At 43.0% G+C, this 17,543-nt stretch overlaps 5 protein-coding genes across 5 annotated transcripts; 3 read left to right on the top strand and 2 right to left on the bottom strand.

Annotated features, from left to right (window-relative positions):
• Nucleotides 1-168: 168 nt before the first annotated feature.
• EAF02_003874 (uncharacterized protein) lies at nt 169-3,480 on the bottom strand (the record flags this gene model as incomplete). Its single annotated transcript, XM_038899922.1, has 4 exons — nt 169-916; nt 1,024-1,469; nt 1,556-3,089; nt 3,167-3,480. The coding sequence occupies 4 exons, from the start codon at nt 3,478-3,480 to the stop codon at nt 169-171; spliced, it is 3,042 nt and encodes a 1,013-aa protein (XP_038760849.1).
• Nucleotides 3,481-4,159: 679 nt separating this feature from the next.
• Nucleotides 4,160-6,499, bottom strand: EAF02_003873 (uncharacterized protein; the record flags this gene model as incomplete). The annotated part of the gene is made up of 4 exons (XM_038899921.1): nt 4,160-4,275; nt 4,335-5,942; nt 6,162-6,357; nt 6,422-6,499. The coding sequence occupies 4 exons, from the start codon at nt 6,497-6,499 to the stop codon at nt 4,160-4,162; spliced, it is 1,998 nt and encodes a 665-aa protein (XP_038760848.1).
• Nucleotides 6,500-6,711: 212 nt separating this feature from the next.
• EAF02_003872 (uncharacterized protein) lies at nt 6,712-9,066 on the top strand. The gene is made up of 3 exons (XM_038899920.1): nt 6,712-7,099; nt 7,196-8,418; nt 8,479-9,066. Exons 1-3 carry the CDS (start codon nt 6,880-6,882, stop codon nt 8,938-8,940), a joined length of 1,905 nt encoding a protein of 634 aa, XP_038760847.1. The 5' UTR covers nt 6,712-6,879; the 3' UTR covers nt 8,941-9,066.
• Nucleotides 9,067-9,761: 695 nt separating this feature from the next.
• EAF02_003871 (uncharacterized protein) lies at nt 9,762-11,507 on the top strand (the record flags this gene model as incomplete). Its single annotated transcript, XM_038899919.1, is given in 4 exon segments — nt 9,762-10,512; nt 10,567-10,825; nt 10,866-11,032; nt 11,049-11,507. 4 exon segments carry the CDS (start codon nt 10,240-10,242, stop codon nt 11,505-11,507), a joined length of 1,158 nt encoding a protein of 385 aa, XP_038760846.1. The 5' UTR covers nt 9,762-10,239.
• Nucleotides 11,508-14,029: 2,522 nt separating this feature from the next.
• Nucleotides 14,030-15,388, top strand: EAF02_003870 (uncharacterized protein; the record flags this gene model as incomplete). Its single annotated transcript, XM_038899918.1, has 1 exon — nt 14,030-15,388. One exon carries the CDS (start codon nt 14,030-14,032, stop codon nt 15,386-15,388), a length of 1,359 nt encoding a protein of 452 aa, XP_038760845.1.
• Nucleotides 15,389-17,543: the final 2,155 nt, after the last annotated feature.

Genomic DNA, 17,543 nt, shown 5'->3' with positions numbered 1-17,543 from the left:
GTCCTCCTGTTTGGACCGAGTTCCCTCCATCAGAGTTTCACCCATACGCCAGAGTTTAACCACCACCCCATTGAAAGTTTCCCGGACCAATGTAATAACTCCATTGTAATGAATCATGTCCCATACTTATCGTACAATGCGAATGCAATGCAAACCCAGGAATCCATTTTACAAATCCAGTTCCGATTCAGAATCTTCAGCATAACCACTCGTTCTCTTAGCTCTTCTATCGCGTCTCCAAGGACTACCAATATCTTCGTCTGGACCCGGCAAGCTTGGGTGATCCTTTTCGTATTGTACTCGAAAATCCCAAGCATCTTTATCCCATTTCGCCGACTTTACATTATATTCCGTAACAGCATCTTGATAAATTTGCTTTCGTTCGAGAGCCTTGTCAACATAAGGTTTCTTTACATCCTCTGGAGCTTCATTCCACATTTTCGTGATCATTTTCTTAACTTCGTTGGTGATCGGTTTACCTTTCCCTGGTCGTCGTCCTTCCTCGCATTTCCTTTTGGCTTCCTCCCACGTATCTTTACTATACATCTGATAGGAATTAGAGTGGTTCTTTGAAGGTTTCCAAGGTCGATCACCAAGCTTGGTATATATCGCATTCCATATTTCGATTTCATACGCTTCGAGACGAGCTTGCTTTGGATCCTTGGGCACTTCAATGGCCTCGGCCTTTCTCTTTGACGCTGACTCTTTGGGTGGAACAAGACGTTCTGGTATTTCTATTGGCCCAATGATAGACTCTAATACCTCAGAGGCTGCCCTGAGACCCGAAATGTAAGCTCCATGAACAGTGGCTGGATGTGTACCACAAGTATGCTCTCCACCAAAGAAGAGATTGCCAACAGGCTTTGCCATAACCCCATAATCATCACTTTGAAAATTTGGTCCCGTGTAAGAGTAACTGCCGCGAGAGAATTGGTCTTGACCCCAACGAGTAACAATTGACTCTACAGGCATAGGAATATGATCACCGAAAACTCCTCGTAGAACGGTTGTAGCCTCAGTTACCAATTCTTCGTTTGAGGTCTTCTCTGTGTAAAAATGCTGCCATCGCCAGCCATGAGAGCTAACAGAGTTGGCACGCCGGAAGTGTTGGTGCAATTGAACCACTGAAAAAATCTTCCTCTGTGTGTGAAGTATTCTCCTTGTTCCAAACTGGACTTGTTGGGTGGATTACGAAGGGTTCCAAAGATATCTCGGCTTTGATCCCAGAAAGGCTCTTTGAAGACCAATATGACTTTATTGAGGATTCCATATCCAATTCGCTGAATTGCTCCGGTTTTCCATGAAGGTAATTTGGGTTCGAATTCGATCTTATTCTGCTTCAAAACACCCAGTGGGATAGTGGACACGATATAATTCGCCTCGATTGATTCGCCATTTTCACAGTCAATCCTACTTGAGGAAATAGTACCATGAGGATTATAACAAATGCGTTTTACTGCACTCTTTTTCTTCACATCCAGTAACCGGGGAAAATTCAATAGGCCTCGGGGGACTTGTTGGTAGCCCCCTGTGACCATTGTATTGCTTGCCTTACCCATTCATTACCAGCATCTAGATCCCAGCCCCCCAGACTTAACTTATTGCAAGTAATCGCATTGCTATATTCAAGATTTGCAACATGCCAATTGATAAGTCTGAGATCGAGGGGTGTGAAATCAATCATTCTCATATATTGTCGAATCGCGTCATCGAATACCGACCCAAGTGTAGCATTCTCCTTACTCGTCGAGCGTTCAAGGTCGAGGTCAGATTCAATGCCGATGCCATCCCTAAGCCGCCATCCAATCTCGCGAGCTTTGTAAGCAGCAGTATGCACGGCTGGAATTCCTGGCTCCAAATGAGCTCTGCCAGTGAGCCTATCCGATGCCACAGGCACCATTTCTTCGGCAGCAGATGATTTTTCACTTGCAGCAGACTGCGGGGTAATACTAGCTCTGTTCTCAACCTCGCTGATGGTTCTCGACCCATCCCCATTACCATCGCGTCCTGCTTCTAAATGGTCTCTATCACCATCTATAAGAGGCGGTAGTGGGATCTTAAATTTATACTCGCCAACACGATCGAGAATGTAATTGAAAAGCTTCTCGGCTTGTTGATCGCGTTGGAGGTCAACTGGGTGGCCATCATCATATATCGTGGTATCCGGCTTCAACGGATGATAAGGTAGCGCCAGTTGTCCTCTTACGATGATATTCAAAGGATTGCCACGATCAAATCCAGTAATAATCATGCCACCCATTTCTGCGGTGTATCGACTACCAGGAAACAGAGTTGGATATTCTGGTCGTGATTCGAATTGACGGGAGTAAACTCTTCCACCAACTCGGTCTCTGCCTTCAACTATGACTACACGAGGTAATGCCTCACCCATTTCATGAAAACGATGTTCGAATTGGGCAAAGAGGCTTTCTAATTGCCTAGCGCAACCTAAGCCAGACATACCAGCTCCAATGACAGCGATGGTGCGCCTAGGTCCAGTTCCTTGCATCTCGCTTTTATCTATCTTGGACTCTGGATTCTCGAGACAACCGTAGTTGATGTAACCACGCCTAGATAACCATTCGTGACAAACCCGAGCAGTTTCAAACCAACGGGCGTCTCTTGCACACCCAATAGCTTCATCTCTCATTACATGTATCGAGGGATTACGTGTCCAGAGCCGGAGTATTCCATTTCTGATATTGAGATACGTCGTGACCTGTTGATGGCTTATATGCCCACGTAACATATGATACTCCTCTGGATGTAGAGTGTATGGACTGAGTCGTGACGATTCTGCTGCAGCGATACATTGTCTGGCATATTCTGCTGGATGAACATCCGTAGGTATCGATTCTTTCGGACGTACATTATATGTCGGTCTATTTCCACTCAAGGATGATGCCTTTGTAACCACCCCGGAATTTTTATCGACTGTTGGAGAATTAGGATGGCTTGACAATGAGGACAGTGAAGAGGAACCATCATCATGATCTGTAGTCATTGAAGAGGCTAAAGAGTCTTGAGCGCTTTCGGGCTGTAGGTGTATGTTGCCATCCGACGCGTGTTTTAATTGGCGCGCAGCTCTACTAATAAAAGCCAATTAACATTGACAGCTCAATTGAGAACTTCAAAAGACAAGAGGAGATGATTCATCAATACATACTTCTTATCGCCGTTAGTACTAGGTTTAGGATCTTTATTGACCCTTGCACGGGATTTGATATCAGATTGGAAATGATCAGTCGAGGTATCAACGATAATGGTATGCTCAAAGTTCTCAAAAGCAGGTTGCGTTTCAATGGTGTCGATTGTTGCATCGAAGCCAGGAGTAGATATAGTACCCGGTGTAGATGAATCTCTTCGGTTCTCCGTAGACTCAAATATAGCAAGATGGGAATCTAATTCTTGAAATCCCATCAATGTATCGTGACCTAAGTCATCTTGTTGACTTATCTGGGCATCCATCGTGGTTGCCATGCTGGGAGGTCTAAACCCGGTGACTTCTTCCTTGGAATGCTTTGATATAAAAGTGTGTTCGGAGGCTCAGAGTTGCGAGACGACGAATTGCCCATGAACAGCCTCAAGCCACGAGCTGAAATAACCCCTTATTATTGTCCAATTCGATATAATGTACTCTCAAATATCTGTTCTGGTGGTGTTAGAACCTTCATATAACTATATTAGAGAAATACGTCTTACACGTGGATTGGCCTCACCTCTATCATTCAAACATTATTGCGATGTATGTCGTACACCGCACCGAGTCTCATGTGTGTAATTCTCCCTATCTCATCAGGAGGTCGCAGGCGAAAGTTATGAAAGTTTTTTTAGGACTCGAGGAGATTTGTTGATCGTTGTGTCGTACGATATGAATATATCATGTCTTATGGGATCTCGGGCGGGCAAAAGATGCGGATAGCGATCACGTGTGGTGTTTATTTAGTTTAGAACGAAGTTGACAAGGAACCCTAAAATTGCAAGAACTCCGATCTTATTGTAGCATTGCATTCCAGACCCCTAGAAGAGGAAGGTCAAGAGGATATGTTGCACGTAGTTTCATTGTTGGCAAATATTTTGATTTAAGATTACTATTATTGAAGTAAGTTGGGACTTCTGCCCCTTTTTATCTTTTGTTCATGATATTTCTCATTGTTCATCATAATGTTACGTCGGACAAACTACTCCTGCCCAACGAGTCCTTCTCTATAGCTACATCCATCATCCGATTCCCATTTATGATCGATGTTGTGCATATAATGATTTGCTTCCGTGCTGTATGTCTCTTAGTAAATGATGTTGAAGTGTTTAGAGAATGATAACGGAATGCATACCTTCTTCTTGCTTCGCGATAAATCTCAAAGCTGCAATCTCTGTAAATGTTATTCCCCCTAGGAAAACAACAAAAACAGTCTTTTTCTCACCACTGCCAGTGAGAAGGGCTCTCGCTTTGACAGCTTTATCTTCCCCTTTTTGTACTTCGTCGAAGGTCTGGCCTCGCACATGCTTCAATGGTTCATCAAATCCTCGCCAGCCTTGAGAAGAGCCGCCAGTAGCCACACTCGCAGTATTGTTCGCATTTCCTCCTCTGGTCATCGAAGTGATATATTGTTTTTGTAATATGCATTGAACAAGGCGTATCGAAAGTGGCGCGTAACCACTGTAGACATAAGCGATGTCATTTGGATCGTGCTCGTTAACTTCATCAACAATTAGGCGAAGTTGTTTTCGCAGATAAGTATAATTGGTATTGGCACCAGCTTGAGCTCCAGCTCCGGTCAAAGGGATCATTGATGCCATTGGAGATGTCCTTGAGAGTAGTAATTGCAATTTCTCCAGAGCATCCAAGGTGAGCATGTGCTGGTACCCATACGCTTGTAGGATCATTTTCTTGAACGTATCCAATTCGCGAGGTTTGATACCGCCAGAGATGCATGATTCCAGGCACAAAAGTCTTAAGACTTCAGAGAGGGGGGCATCTCGAGCAATGAGCTCTTCGATGGCGTCGTGCTGCGACGAAGGATCGGCACCGGCGACCAGATTTTGTTGAACTTCTAGCAATTTGCTGAATTGTTCTGTACGAGTGTGTTTCATTATCTCTTCTGCTAAACCAGTATGTATTTTCAAGCTTTGCTGCTCGGCTTGATAACCTGGAAGCTTGTTCACAAAGTCCCTCAATTCTGCAGTACTTTTTGTTCCATGTCTACTTTCATAATCATCTTTCAGGCGTCGTGCGACCTTGTTAAGGAGCGGTCCAACAATAGCAAAATTGGTATCTCTCAGTTGAGAGTAAAGTTTATCGGACGAGTCCAGTATTATTTTCCGCTTTTTGGCTTGTACAGGTGCTGCTCCGACTGTTTTCGAGGACCCTTGAGGGGCTTGAGGAGCGGACCCCACAATAGATGAATCCACATCGGCTTGATTGTGTTGAATACCTACCGCTTCGTCAATCAACCCCTCGTATGTTAATTGCGTCAGTAAAGGGGTCGCGTAATCAATTTCGCGATCGATAATAATGAGGCTTTCGACCGTGTTACTTGGGGAGAGTCCAAGTTTATTGCTTTCATTGGAATCTTCGCCCGCGATCAATTCTTGTCGCATTCGTAAAAGGAGATCGGCAAGTCTTTTCGCATTATCACCCTGCCCAGTCATTCTAGGGAATAGGCCATGTTTTTGTTGTATGAGCATCAAAGCACGTGCGAGGAGAAATGTCGGCGTTGGGTCTTTTCGTAGATATAAATCTTCGAATGATTCGTCCAATTCCAAAGACAAGAGGTCCTTTTCCAGCGGAAGAAAATAGAGAGGAAATTCGGCAATACTGGTATCACCCAGTACGCCAGCTTCTTCAAGAATCTTTTCTGATACTAATGTTCTTCGTGGGACCCAAAATATGGAAAATTCATGTCCTGTCTGGCTCTCTCGCTGCATGCGCTTGATATGATCTGAGACTGTCAGCACGTTCTGATAGCATTAAACACAAATTGAAATCGGAGATATGCTTATGATCGTGTTGTTCAAATATATGAGAGTTATTCATATAGGGATCAAGACTGACCGAATAGAGTTGGAGAAATACAGCTATAAGGTCTACTTTTGAGATCCCATCAAAGGTACAAGAAAAGAAGAAGCATGAAGAGTGACAGGAAAGACCAAGTACTTACCAGCTATTGATTGAGCATGTTTCGCACTCTCTCCCCTAGCAATGAACACGACATTCTGCTGGCTAACATCTGCATTGCCATTCTCTAAGAAGAAGACCTTATCGACACCGTAATCTTGAAGAGTCGAGAACTTGACGATTACGCCAAGTGGACCAGCCAAACTCTGTTCAAGTACGAGATTCTTCTTTCCGCGAACCTGCGAGGGTTAATATGTCAGCTGCAACCTCGAGCAGCATGGGAGACGGTGAGGCCTTACTTACACCCTCTAATAAGTATAATAAATCCTTCCTCGCTTTATCTTTAATCTGATCTGTATCAAACCCAGCATGAGGAGCCATGATTAGCTCTACATGCGGGCTGAATGATCCCGTATTTGATGCAAATGACGAGGAAAGGAAAGTGCAGGATAAGCAAGCTGTAGCTGTATCGGTTTCCCAAGGTTCCCGTACGTACAGACCGTACTTGAAAGCTTCCAAGGTTCCATCATTTATTAGTTCCAAGCTTCATCGGAACTTTTTGCCAGATTTCACCGATCGAATGAGGCAACGCAACTCCCCGCACCAGCAAACTGCAAGCGAATTCTATGCCACTACAGTTACCGTACTCAGCCTCGCCATGGTGCATAAAACAAAAAATTCGAGGCACCCCAGATGACTCAGAATCAAAGAAATTGACCCTCTCAACCTTATCAAAACTCCATATAGATATGAGAAAGTGAATGAAGGTCTTTCAAACTCAATTACTTAGATCTGCGAGATCGTCACGACTTTCACGACTTCCACAACTTCCTCAACTTTTAAGAATCCCCAATTCGCGTTCGGCTTGGGCCCCAGCAACCCCCGCTCTCTCAAAAGCAGAAAGAAAACAATACTACGAAGAATTAAACATGGCGAAAGGACCAAAGTTTGAGTTAAAGACTCCCAAGGGGACGAAGGATTGTAGGTAACCCCATATATCTCTGTCACATTGCTATACACAATTGCGTCCCTATCTCTAATCATCACCGACATGTGACATGATACTTATTTCAATAGGGCAAGGGAAGGATATGGTCATTCGGGACAAGATCTTTTCGACCATCACAGAAGCCTTCAAGCGCCATGGAGCGGTCACCATCGATACCCCGGTTTTCGAGTTAAAGGATATTCTCGCAGGAAAATATGGCGAAGACAGCAAACTCATCTACGACTTGGCTGACCAAGGTGGTGAGATCTGCTCACTCAGATATGATCTGACAGTACCATTCGCAAGATGGTTGGCCATGAATGGAAGCGTTCAAAGTATCAAGAGATATCACATTGCAAAAGTCTACAGACGAGATCAGCCAGCAATGACTAAAGGCCGTATGAGAGAATTCTACCAATGCGATTTTGATATCGCTGGTGTCTATGATCCTATGTTGCCTGATGCTGAGATCATCAGGGTTGCAACTGAAGTATTTGAGGGTCTTGGCTGGAAGGGACGATATACCATCAAACTCAACCACAGAAAAATATTAGACGGAATTTTCGAAGTTTGTGGAGTTCCAGAGGACAAGATTCGCACAATCTCCTCGGCAGTTGATAAGCTCGATAAACTACCTTGGGAAGATGTGCGCAAGGAGATGACAGAAGAAAAGGGTTTGGCAGAAGATGTTGCAGACAGAATTGGAGAGTATGTCGTACAGAAAGGCCAGAAAGACCTTCTCAGCAAATTACAAGCTGATGAGAAGTTGATGGCCAATGCTTCTATGAAGGCTGGCTTGGAAGATATGGATCTCCTGTTCGGTTATCTCGAGGCATTCAAATGTTTAGAGAATGTTTCATTTGATTTGAGTTTAGCAAGAGGACTTGATTATTACACAGGAATCATTTATGAGGTTGTTACAGAAGGGTCTGCTCCTCTTGTGAGCACGTCTGCTGCCACTGCTGCCCCGGCAAAATCTTCGAAGAAACCTAAGAAAGTGGCCGATGCTGATGAGGACCGCTCATCAGATCCTAGCGTCGGTGTTGGAAGTGTCGCAGCTGGTGGACGTTACGACAACCTTGTTGGTATGTTTGCTGGAAAAGGAAAGCAAATTCCTTGCGTCGGTATTTCGTTCGGTGTAGATAGAATTTTCTCTATAACTAAAGCTAGAATGGAGGAAGAGCAAACAGCAGAGCAAGTGCGTAACAACGACGTAGACTGCTTCGTCATGGCATTTGGAGGAAAGGGTTTCACAGGGCTACTGAAAGAACGAATGTCAATTTGCTCCACACTTTGGGAGGCTGGTATCAAGGTAAGTCAAAACTTCTTTTAAGTTCCTGAGGAACCTTGTGTGTACTAACAAGTTCCCTAGGCGGAGTTCTTATACAAAGTCAAACCAAAGTTGCCAAATCAGTTTAAGGCTGCCGAAGTTAATGGTGTACCTTTCAGCGTCATCCTCGGCGAGGATGAAATTGCTCAAGGCAAAGTTAAGATTAAGGAGAATGGTCTCAGGGATGGCCATCCAGAGAAGGACGGTGTTATGGTCAATCTTGATGCACTAGTTTCCGAAGTCAAGCAACGATTGAAGAGAAAGGCTGACATCGATAACATGACACGAAAAGCTGATGGTCTGAGGGTTGTTGGAGGCATTAAAGATGATAAAGCTAAGATTGAGGCAATCCCTGCAGAAGCGCCTACCTCTGAGGCATCAGCAAAGAATCCTACAGAGTCTGCACCATCAGCAGAGGGTGTCGAGCCTGCCTCAGAGACTGAGAAGCCTGCAGAAGAAAGTCCGTTATCTCAAGAAGCTATAGGAGCTGTTCCTGCTTCTTAAAGAAAAAAATCAAAATTCCTTGAAACAATTTACATGTACATATTTGTAACGCAAAAGCATAGGGTGTGTGAGACACAATGCACTAATGACTTATTCATGAGATCATGATTTCATCTAATATATCCATTCTTTGATATCCACTGGGATGATTCAAGCATCGATGACCATGATCTCTCAAGATGCGTAGGATTCAACGGCAGTTTTCTAGTGACATGAGATATTAGATGGTTGTTCGGATATTTTACGAAACGACGTCGGTGTTTGAAATTCCAGGAGCGGAGGGTCTATAGGTGAATAGAATGGCTAGTAGATTGAGATCGGGCTAGAACAAAAAGTATTAGATGAAAGTATATCAGATCGCACCTTTCCATGATTTACGACCAGCCTTGTAATCAAAAATAAAGGAAAATGGCGCAGCCTAGTCTGATGACTTTTCGTAAGTAGAGTCTGTGCTATTCAGGGGTGAAGCACAAGGGCCACAACATCTTGTAAATATATCAGTGCGTTTGGTTTCGAAACGAATTTTTGACCACACCTCACTCACTCACAGACGTCCAATGTGGTGGATCACTCCTAAAATATTTTTGGACGAAACTATCTTCCCTCTAAATCATCTTATCACGCGTGGGGACAGCCTCTCGGATCTACACTAGAGTATGATGATACTTGATGGTCGAACAAGTGAAGGCTGTGAGTAGTGATGGTGATAGTGAGTAGTGAGTACTGGTGTACTTAGTAGTAAGTAGTCGGTAGTGAGGTGAAGAAATAGTCACCCGCAAGGTCTTGGGTACAAAGGTTACTTACTTCTATCCTCTAATGTCATATTAATAAGACTAGAGACTACCCAGGTATCTAAAGTTCTATTTCATTCTTTGCTTCCTTCGCATCTCATTTGTCCTATGATACCATTTTGTTCTGTGTTGTGTTGTGTTGATGTCTCGCGTCTAATGTATTAATTCTCATCCAATATTTCTGATATAAACAAACCACGCCGAATACCTGGGTGTCAATAAATTACCCAGGATAGAAACCACATCAATTTAGAATCTTCTAAATACTCTGTCTGCTCATATCATTGCCCACCCAAATATCTGGGTTGATACTGAGCGTACCGATCTGCAATATCCCAGTGACTACCGACGTTCTGGGTTATGATACGGGAGCTTGCATCACGGGTACCAAGTGTTTACCGTCCGAAATCAATATCGTCTCTGCAAACGGAGGCAAGACATTGGAAAGATATATTGTTGTAGTAACAACTACGGCATAGGCATCTCCACTCAAGTATTTCTGAAAAGCATGGGAGAGATGATCCATCTCAAATTACAGCCAGTGGAAGGGAATTCCACAACCTCAACTCGTTCCATAACATCAACATCTTCATCAATAAAATCTACAACCAAGAAGCAAAGGCCGCAATCGATAAGATCAATTTGGAGCAGACTGGTGTTCCCTTATACCTTGGATGATTGGAAGGTCATTATGGATGAAGTCAAGAAGCTATACTTGACGAGACAATACGAACAGTGTGCTGCGCAATGTACAAAGGTTCTCAATAGCATCACAGACCCAGTATGTCAAGCCATAAATGCGCCATGTTATCGTCATGCTAACATAGATTCACAGTATCGTGTTCATCCTCTTCATTCACTCTTCTTATCCTTTTATTGTGCCACCTGTTTGGAAATAACAGCATCAGATCTTACCAACAACTCTCCCGAAAAGCTTCTACTACGTCTCCGAGATTCTTTGTCGTACTTCCAGAAAAAGCAGAAGATACACTCACATACGCAGATATTCCTATCCAAAACAATGACTTGTCGCCAAGCAATCGGTCATCTTCGACATCATCCACATCCAGTGCCTCGTTCTTCTGTGGACCTCCGTATTTCTTCTTCAACATCATTCCCTTCTACCATAGATAGACTCTCACCTGCTTTCTCGTCTTACTCTTTTGAGAGTTGTGACGATACAAGACCCCAGGAACAGCCGTACATTTTCCGAATCATCGATGGCATCGATACAATCTACGCAATCAACAGACACTACTGCTACTCCAAATAGGCCCGCACCACTTCGCATAAAAAAGAAAGTTTCTTTCTCTCCAGCATTGCCCACACTTATATCTGACCAAAGTCTTGACAACGACTCAAGCACTTTCGAAACTATCCCCCGTCCCATTCCATCTCCAATCACTCCCCTCTCGACCTATAATCTCCTCCAAATACCAAGTCATCATCTCCGGACTACCCCTCTCACAACAACAGCTCACAAGCTATAATCTCAACCTCTCATCAATAACGACACAACTTACCTATCACATAACACATATCAGCAATCTCATCGATAATATACAAAACATACGCAAATCTCGACGCAGTAATCAACCCTCATTTGCCCCTTCATTATTCAATTCTCCAGATGGTCTTAGTAATGAGGATAGAGCGGAAATGGAACGACAAGACATCCGAGCAAGAATCGAGAAATTGAGGAGTGGAGGTTGGGAAAAAAAGAGGTGGGATGGAAGTAGATATGCGGCTTTGAGGCAGGAGTCGATAATGAATTGAATTGGTTGGATATGATATTATGTTTTTATTCTTTGGCCTTGGTTTGGCTTCTCTATAATGTGTATTTGACTTGATGATGTGAGTGGTATTTAAATGATATGGCTGGTGCTATATTGTTACACTATACCATACCCTCTGTATGTGATGATTTTGGGATCTTTTGGGGCCTTTTTGCTTGAGAAGGCCGGGATATTGGTGATGGGTTATGTATGTATTTATAGTGAATGTCAATACCCAATGCAATTTTTATCTTCTAGCCAGTATGATTTCATCATTCCAATCAACCTGCTATGAATCATGGATGGTTCCTTGACCTAATGGCTTCTAGTGATGTGGAGGCTGGGGGCTTCAAGTCTGCAGAACAATATGTTTGGTGTGCCAGTGAATCATGTCATTGGACTATATTTTTGGAATCCACGTTGCAACGGCATATGATTTATATCATTGCTATTAGTGAATTATTAGATAGGAGTTCTCTGTGTAGGTACTTGGAGGTTTGAACTCATTCGCCGAAGCATCTGGTTGTGGTCTAGGATCGGATCATGCACTGGAAGATTTATGGACGGCGGTAGGTATCAATGCGAATAATATATGCACCCCTAACCTGCCTTCTTTCCTTTTGATTGTAGATCTCTTCATTCCTGGCTCGCTCACTGCTCATCGCGTTACTGTGAAGATGCTGCTCTCTTTCCCTCTTTTTAGACAATTGTCTAGCATATGGCAAAATGTACTAGGTCATCACCCCCTCGGTTGACTCAAGTGATCCGCAGAGTTGGGGAAGCATCTCATATGATCAATACACATTCTGCAGCCCTTGGTAGACATTCAAATCTGCTGTGCAAGGTATTATATCCTGATATGCCCGAGAAATAGATGTTTTCTATTCTCCTCCTAGGAACAGGATTTCTTAGCCTGATTTTCCCATAGCTGTGAATGATGATACGCAATTAGTAGTTATAATAATTCCGTATCTTGCATGTTCTCTGGCTGAAACTCTCCTTAGAATCCCGTTTCACGAGAATTGGTATGTACAACTCCTCCTGAAAGAGTCTTAACCTCCTGAGCTCGCGCCAACAGGAGTTAGAGTATTATCTTCCAGGCAGCGTTGAGCGTCTACTCACCCTCCAAGACGATATTCCATCTAGTCACACATTACACTCCGTTGTCATAGAAGTATTCCTTATCCTCCAGGCCAATTCTAGTTTCGAGAGTCCAGTAACCCTACCATATCCTACATGCTTTCATTATCTTCTCTCACCTCCTGCCTCGTCATTGTCAACCAACTCCTAGTCAAATAACACGCCATGTCTCGCCGCCAGTTGCCCTAGCATCATCATTACTCAGAAAATCGTAACTCTGAAGCCTTCATGATGCAATACTCAAGTCTCGCACGAGTGATAGGGATTCTGCATAGGATTCAGACTATAAAGTGCCATCTCAAATAATCACCCTAATGTTTGGAAATGATCGACGTTTGTCATGGAATCTCTATACGCGATCTACTTTCTTCCGGAGCCCGATGTAGGAGGGCAAGGTCAATTCGGCAATCTGATGATACTTCACATCTCATCTCGTCGCGCGCGCGGTTGCGATTACTCTCCCTATTGGTGATATCAGGAATATAGTGGATAGCATTCTGTCGAATTGTAGAGTGGGGTAACCTCATTGGAGAATTCTTGTTACAATCACAAACAGAGCCTCGAGAGCTTGGAGTTGGGGGTCTCTTCTGGACCTGCCCATTTAGCCACCATGTGGTGACGATCAATTGCAGACAACAAATCCTTCGATGCATGCAGTAGTCCTCACAACATAAGCTTACTTCACAGCCTTACCATTTTGACAAATCCAGTGAGTCATGTTTTTGAAATCTGAGTGCGGCGCGGTAAGTCTAAAATCTTACATAAACAACACAGGACAGGCCATTGATCGCGGTGTGGTAGCGATGGAGTTATGATAGAAGCTTTGGCCAGGCCGTTCATATCAAGCAAATCCAACGACGATTTAACGGTACTGTGGCCAAAGGGCCTGGCGACGATGAGAATCACCGCCACTTTCATTCGCTGCACCTGTATCTGTGCATGTTTCATGACCCAAAAAGGACGTAGATTGTTGACTCTCACAATAAGAATCTTATCGAGCCGAGCAAGCCTAGTCGAGGACCCGGAAGTCCCCCACAGCTTATGCATGTGAGTTACCAGCCATAATTGTTTGTGGTTGAGAATGGATCCATTCAATAATCTGACCGTTGGAATAAGCGGCTCTTGCATGAGGCGCCATGGATTGGAACCTGCAATCTGCATGATATAACGTCAATCACACGGTGATGTTGAGCAACGTGCATTCGTTGTTATACGAGCTTGTTGTGAACCAAGACCGAGCCGCTTCTATATAGCTCGGAAGGTCCTTAGTGGGAATCGTAATATTGCTAGCCATACCTTTGTTCACTTTCACTTTTTTTTGCTTTTACACGACGTCAACGTACTGAAAATACCGTTTCTCAATCTACATTTCCTCTCCTAAATATGGCTGAAACAATCAAGCCACTCTTGCTGGTATGCAGTAATCCCGCGTCTGGACATATCGCACCATGCAAGATCATAGCCAAAGTTCTCATAGACAGAGGTTACGAAGTAACCATTCTAACCGGTTCAAAATTCGGTCCAGGGATTGAAGCAATCGGTGCCACATTTGTTCCTCTTGAAGGCTATTCAAATTTCGACGATTCTCCCAGCGGGATGGCGGAGAAATGGCCGGTTCGAGAAACACTTCAGGGACCAGCACAAATGCTTTTCGATTTGGAACATGTGTTTCTTAATGCCATGCCCTCACAATTCCAATCCGTCCAAAAAGCTCTGAAGCTCATGACGGATAAAGATCCAGGAAGACCAATTATTATCATTCAGGACATTATCTTCACCGGTGTCTTCCCACTATTAATGGGAGCCCCAGGTATTAAGCCCACAGCAGTCATCTCCTTGGGAATCACACCCATAGTACTATCAAGTCCAGATGTTCCACCCATGGGATCAGGGCTTTTCCCAGATAGTTCGCCCGAAGGACGCGAGCGTAATCAAGCTATGCATGAGCATATGCAAAACGGACCATTCCTCCACATCACTCAGCTTTTCCACCACCAGTTTGAGGTTTGCGGCGCAAAAAATCCAGGGTTGTTTTTCCTGGATGCGCCATATCTTCTTCCTGATAGAGTCATTCAACTCTGTACGCGTAGTGTAGAATACCCTCGGACTGATCTGCCCAAGACATTGGTTTTCTCTGGTGGTTTACCAAAAGGCCATAGAGATGTGGTTAATACCACGCATCCTAGCTGGTGGGAGGAAGTCACCACGAATGCATCTAAAAAACGAATCGTGTTCGTTAGTCAAGGAACCGTGGCACTCAATTACGGAGATTTGGTTATACCCACCATCAAAGCATTTGCAGATCACGACAACACTATCGTTATTGCCGCACTGGGTGTCAAAGGAGCTTCATTACCAGACTCGGTAACAATACCCAAAAATGCTTATGTAGAGGATTTCATTCCCTTCGATGATATACTTCCCTATTGTGATGTATTCATTACGAACGGAGGATATGGAGGGTTCCAACATGGTTTGAGTAATGGAGTTCCGATGGTGATGGGTGGTGATACGGAGGATAAACCGGAAAATTGCGCGAGATGTGAATGGATTGGTGTTGGTGTGAATTTGAAGACTGCGAGACCCGATGCAGAGTTTTTGAGGGGGGAGGTGGAGAAAGTGCTTGCGGATGAAAAGTACAAGAAGAAAGTTGAAGAAATTAAGAAGGAGATGGAGAATATGGATCCAATTGGCATCATTGAGACGCAAATTAAGGAATTGGTTGAAGAGAAGAGTGCGTAGATAATTTGAATTGATGGGATGTTTTTATGGGATAGAATAAGTAGATACGCCGTTGCCCAACCCTCGATAGATAGCCAGGTATCAGTAAATAGAGCACGAAGAAGAAATAATACATTACCCAATTAATCATAACTTCATCCCGTAAGTGATATTGCAAAACAAAACATTCCGACCCATTTCATCCTTTCATCTGTGATCCTTACTCTCTCTTTCAAATCATCTCATCTCACCACCTTCACTTCATATCACCCTCTCCATATTCACTCTTCCAGACTACATCTTCCCCATGAATCTACCAACCGAAGTAAGCAGTAGCGAATGCCCCACACCTCAACCATTTGTTGCACACCTGTATAAGTATATACATGCACCATTTATCTACAGAGGTTGGAAGGGTAAGTAATGTAAAACCCACCAAAAACCGACCGTGCTTTTCTCCATATTTAGAGGCTTTAGCCAATCATATCGTCACGCTGGTTGAAAATTTATATGGTGAACTCTAGGTGGTGGAAGTATTGTAAAAGTCACGTTTTATTCAGAATTATTTACTTTTTTATTGAAATTAATGATTTCGATTGGATTTCAAATTCGAATCCTTATCCTAAGTCTATTTAGAACCTATAGAAACCTTCAAATGCTTCAAATATTAAAAAACTATTAGAATTGATAAAAAGCAAGTAAAAGCTTCAAAGATTGAATTTTGGGAAGAACAGCTCAATATCTATTCGAATCGCTTAAAGCAGCAGCAAAATCTATAAAAACAGTAAGATTTTAGTAAAAGTGGGGTTTACATTACTTACCCTTCCAACCTCTGTACACTATGTAAAAACAGTTTACATGGTGTAAATACGTTTACATGGTGTATACATTATTTATACATCATATATCGGTTACGCATATCACCACAAAGGCATCTGAAAAATACATAGCTACCACTATATCACTAGCAGGCTACTAGCGCCAAGTCAAACACCACTAGGACTTCCTAAATAATCACTAGCAGACATTCCCACACTAGCAACAACTGACTCGCATCAGATATGCAACAAAATTTTCCAAAACCTCGAGCGAATCACTACTCAGTGCTACACTATCTACCGAGATACTTTTATTGGACGAGGAAGTGAATATCCGACATCTTAATCTTTTTGTTGCATATCTGAAGAAAAAATAGACCGTGGTATGTTGCTAGCTCATTGCTAGCTCGCTATCAATATTTGTATCATTTACTAGGTAGCTTGACTTCCTCGACTTCCTAGCAAGAGCAAGAAGCAGAACATCAGATGTGCAATTATTCCCTCTCCCGAGAATCCGAGTGAATCGCTATTCAGCTAGTGATCCAAAGTACTGACAGAACATCTATTGGACGAAGGAGTGAATATCTAGCCCCAAATACTTTTGTTGCATGTCTGTAGAATATATAGATACTAATTTATTGCTAGCTTCTGCTAGCTTTCTGCTAGCTTCCTACTAGCTTTCCACACAACACACCTTTCAACCACCTACCTTGCTAGCCTCAACCCTCTAGCGAAAGCAATACGCGTCAGATATGCAACAGAACTGTCTATACACTGATACGATAAATACACGTGATATGATGCACAGTGAGATATCATCTGAACCTCTTAAGATAGGATGGAATGTCTCATATTTAGTCTGCGTAGAAAACCCAGTGGGTGGGACCCCACCCACTGGGTAATGGTCCCAATGGGTGGGTAATACACCTCATTGGGTACCCAATGGGTGGGTAGGATTTCTAAAAACCCATCCCATTACCCATGGGTAACCCAAAATACCATGGGTAACCCAAAATATCATGGGTAACCCAATGGGTAATGGGTAATTTAATGGGTAATGAGTAATTTAGTGGGTAATAGATAGTAATTAGGGTTATAAAGTGTATTGTTCAAGATTAATAGAAAGATTAATAGAACATTCTTCAATTCTCAATTCGGGTAACTATCTATGTCTATTAAGTATATTATGAAATCTTCTTTAACTCCTTTCTTATTGGATCTATCAATTATAATCTCATTATCTTCAATTCGTTGCTTTTTCGAATTATAGCTTAGTAAATCGGGTTGTGTAGCTTGATCTTTTATAGTAATCTATAAATCGTTATAAATTGCTGGATCTTCGTTTTCTAATCTTTTAT

The sequence above is a fragment of the Botrytis sinoallii genome (genome assembly GCF_014898435.1).
Source record: "Botrytis sinoallii strain Bc 23 chromosome Unknown BSIN_005, whole genome shotgun sequence".
Lineage (NCBI taxonomy): Eukaryota > Fungi > Ascomycota > Leotiomycetes > Helotiales > Sclerotiniaceae > Botrytis > Botrytis sinoallii.
This window is presented reverse-complemented; position numbering and strand designations above follow the sequence as displayed.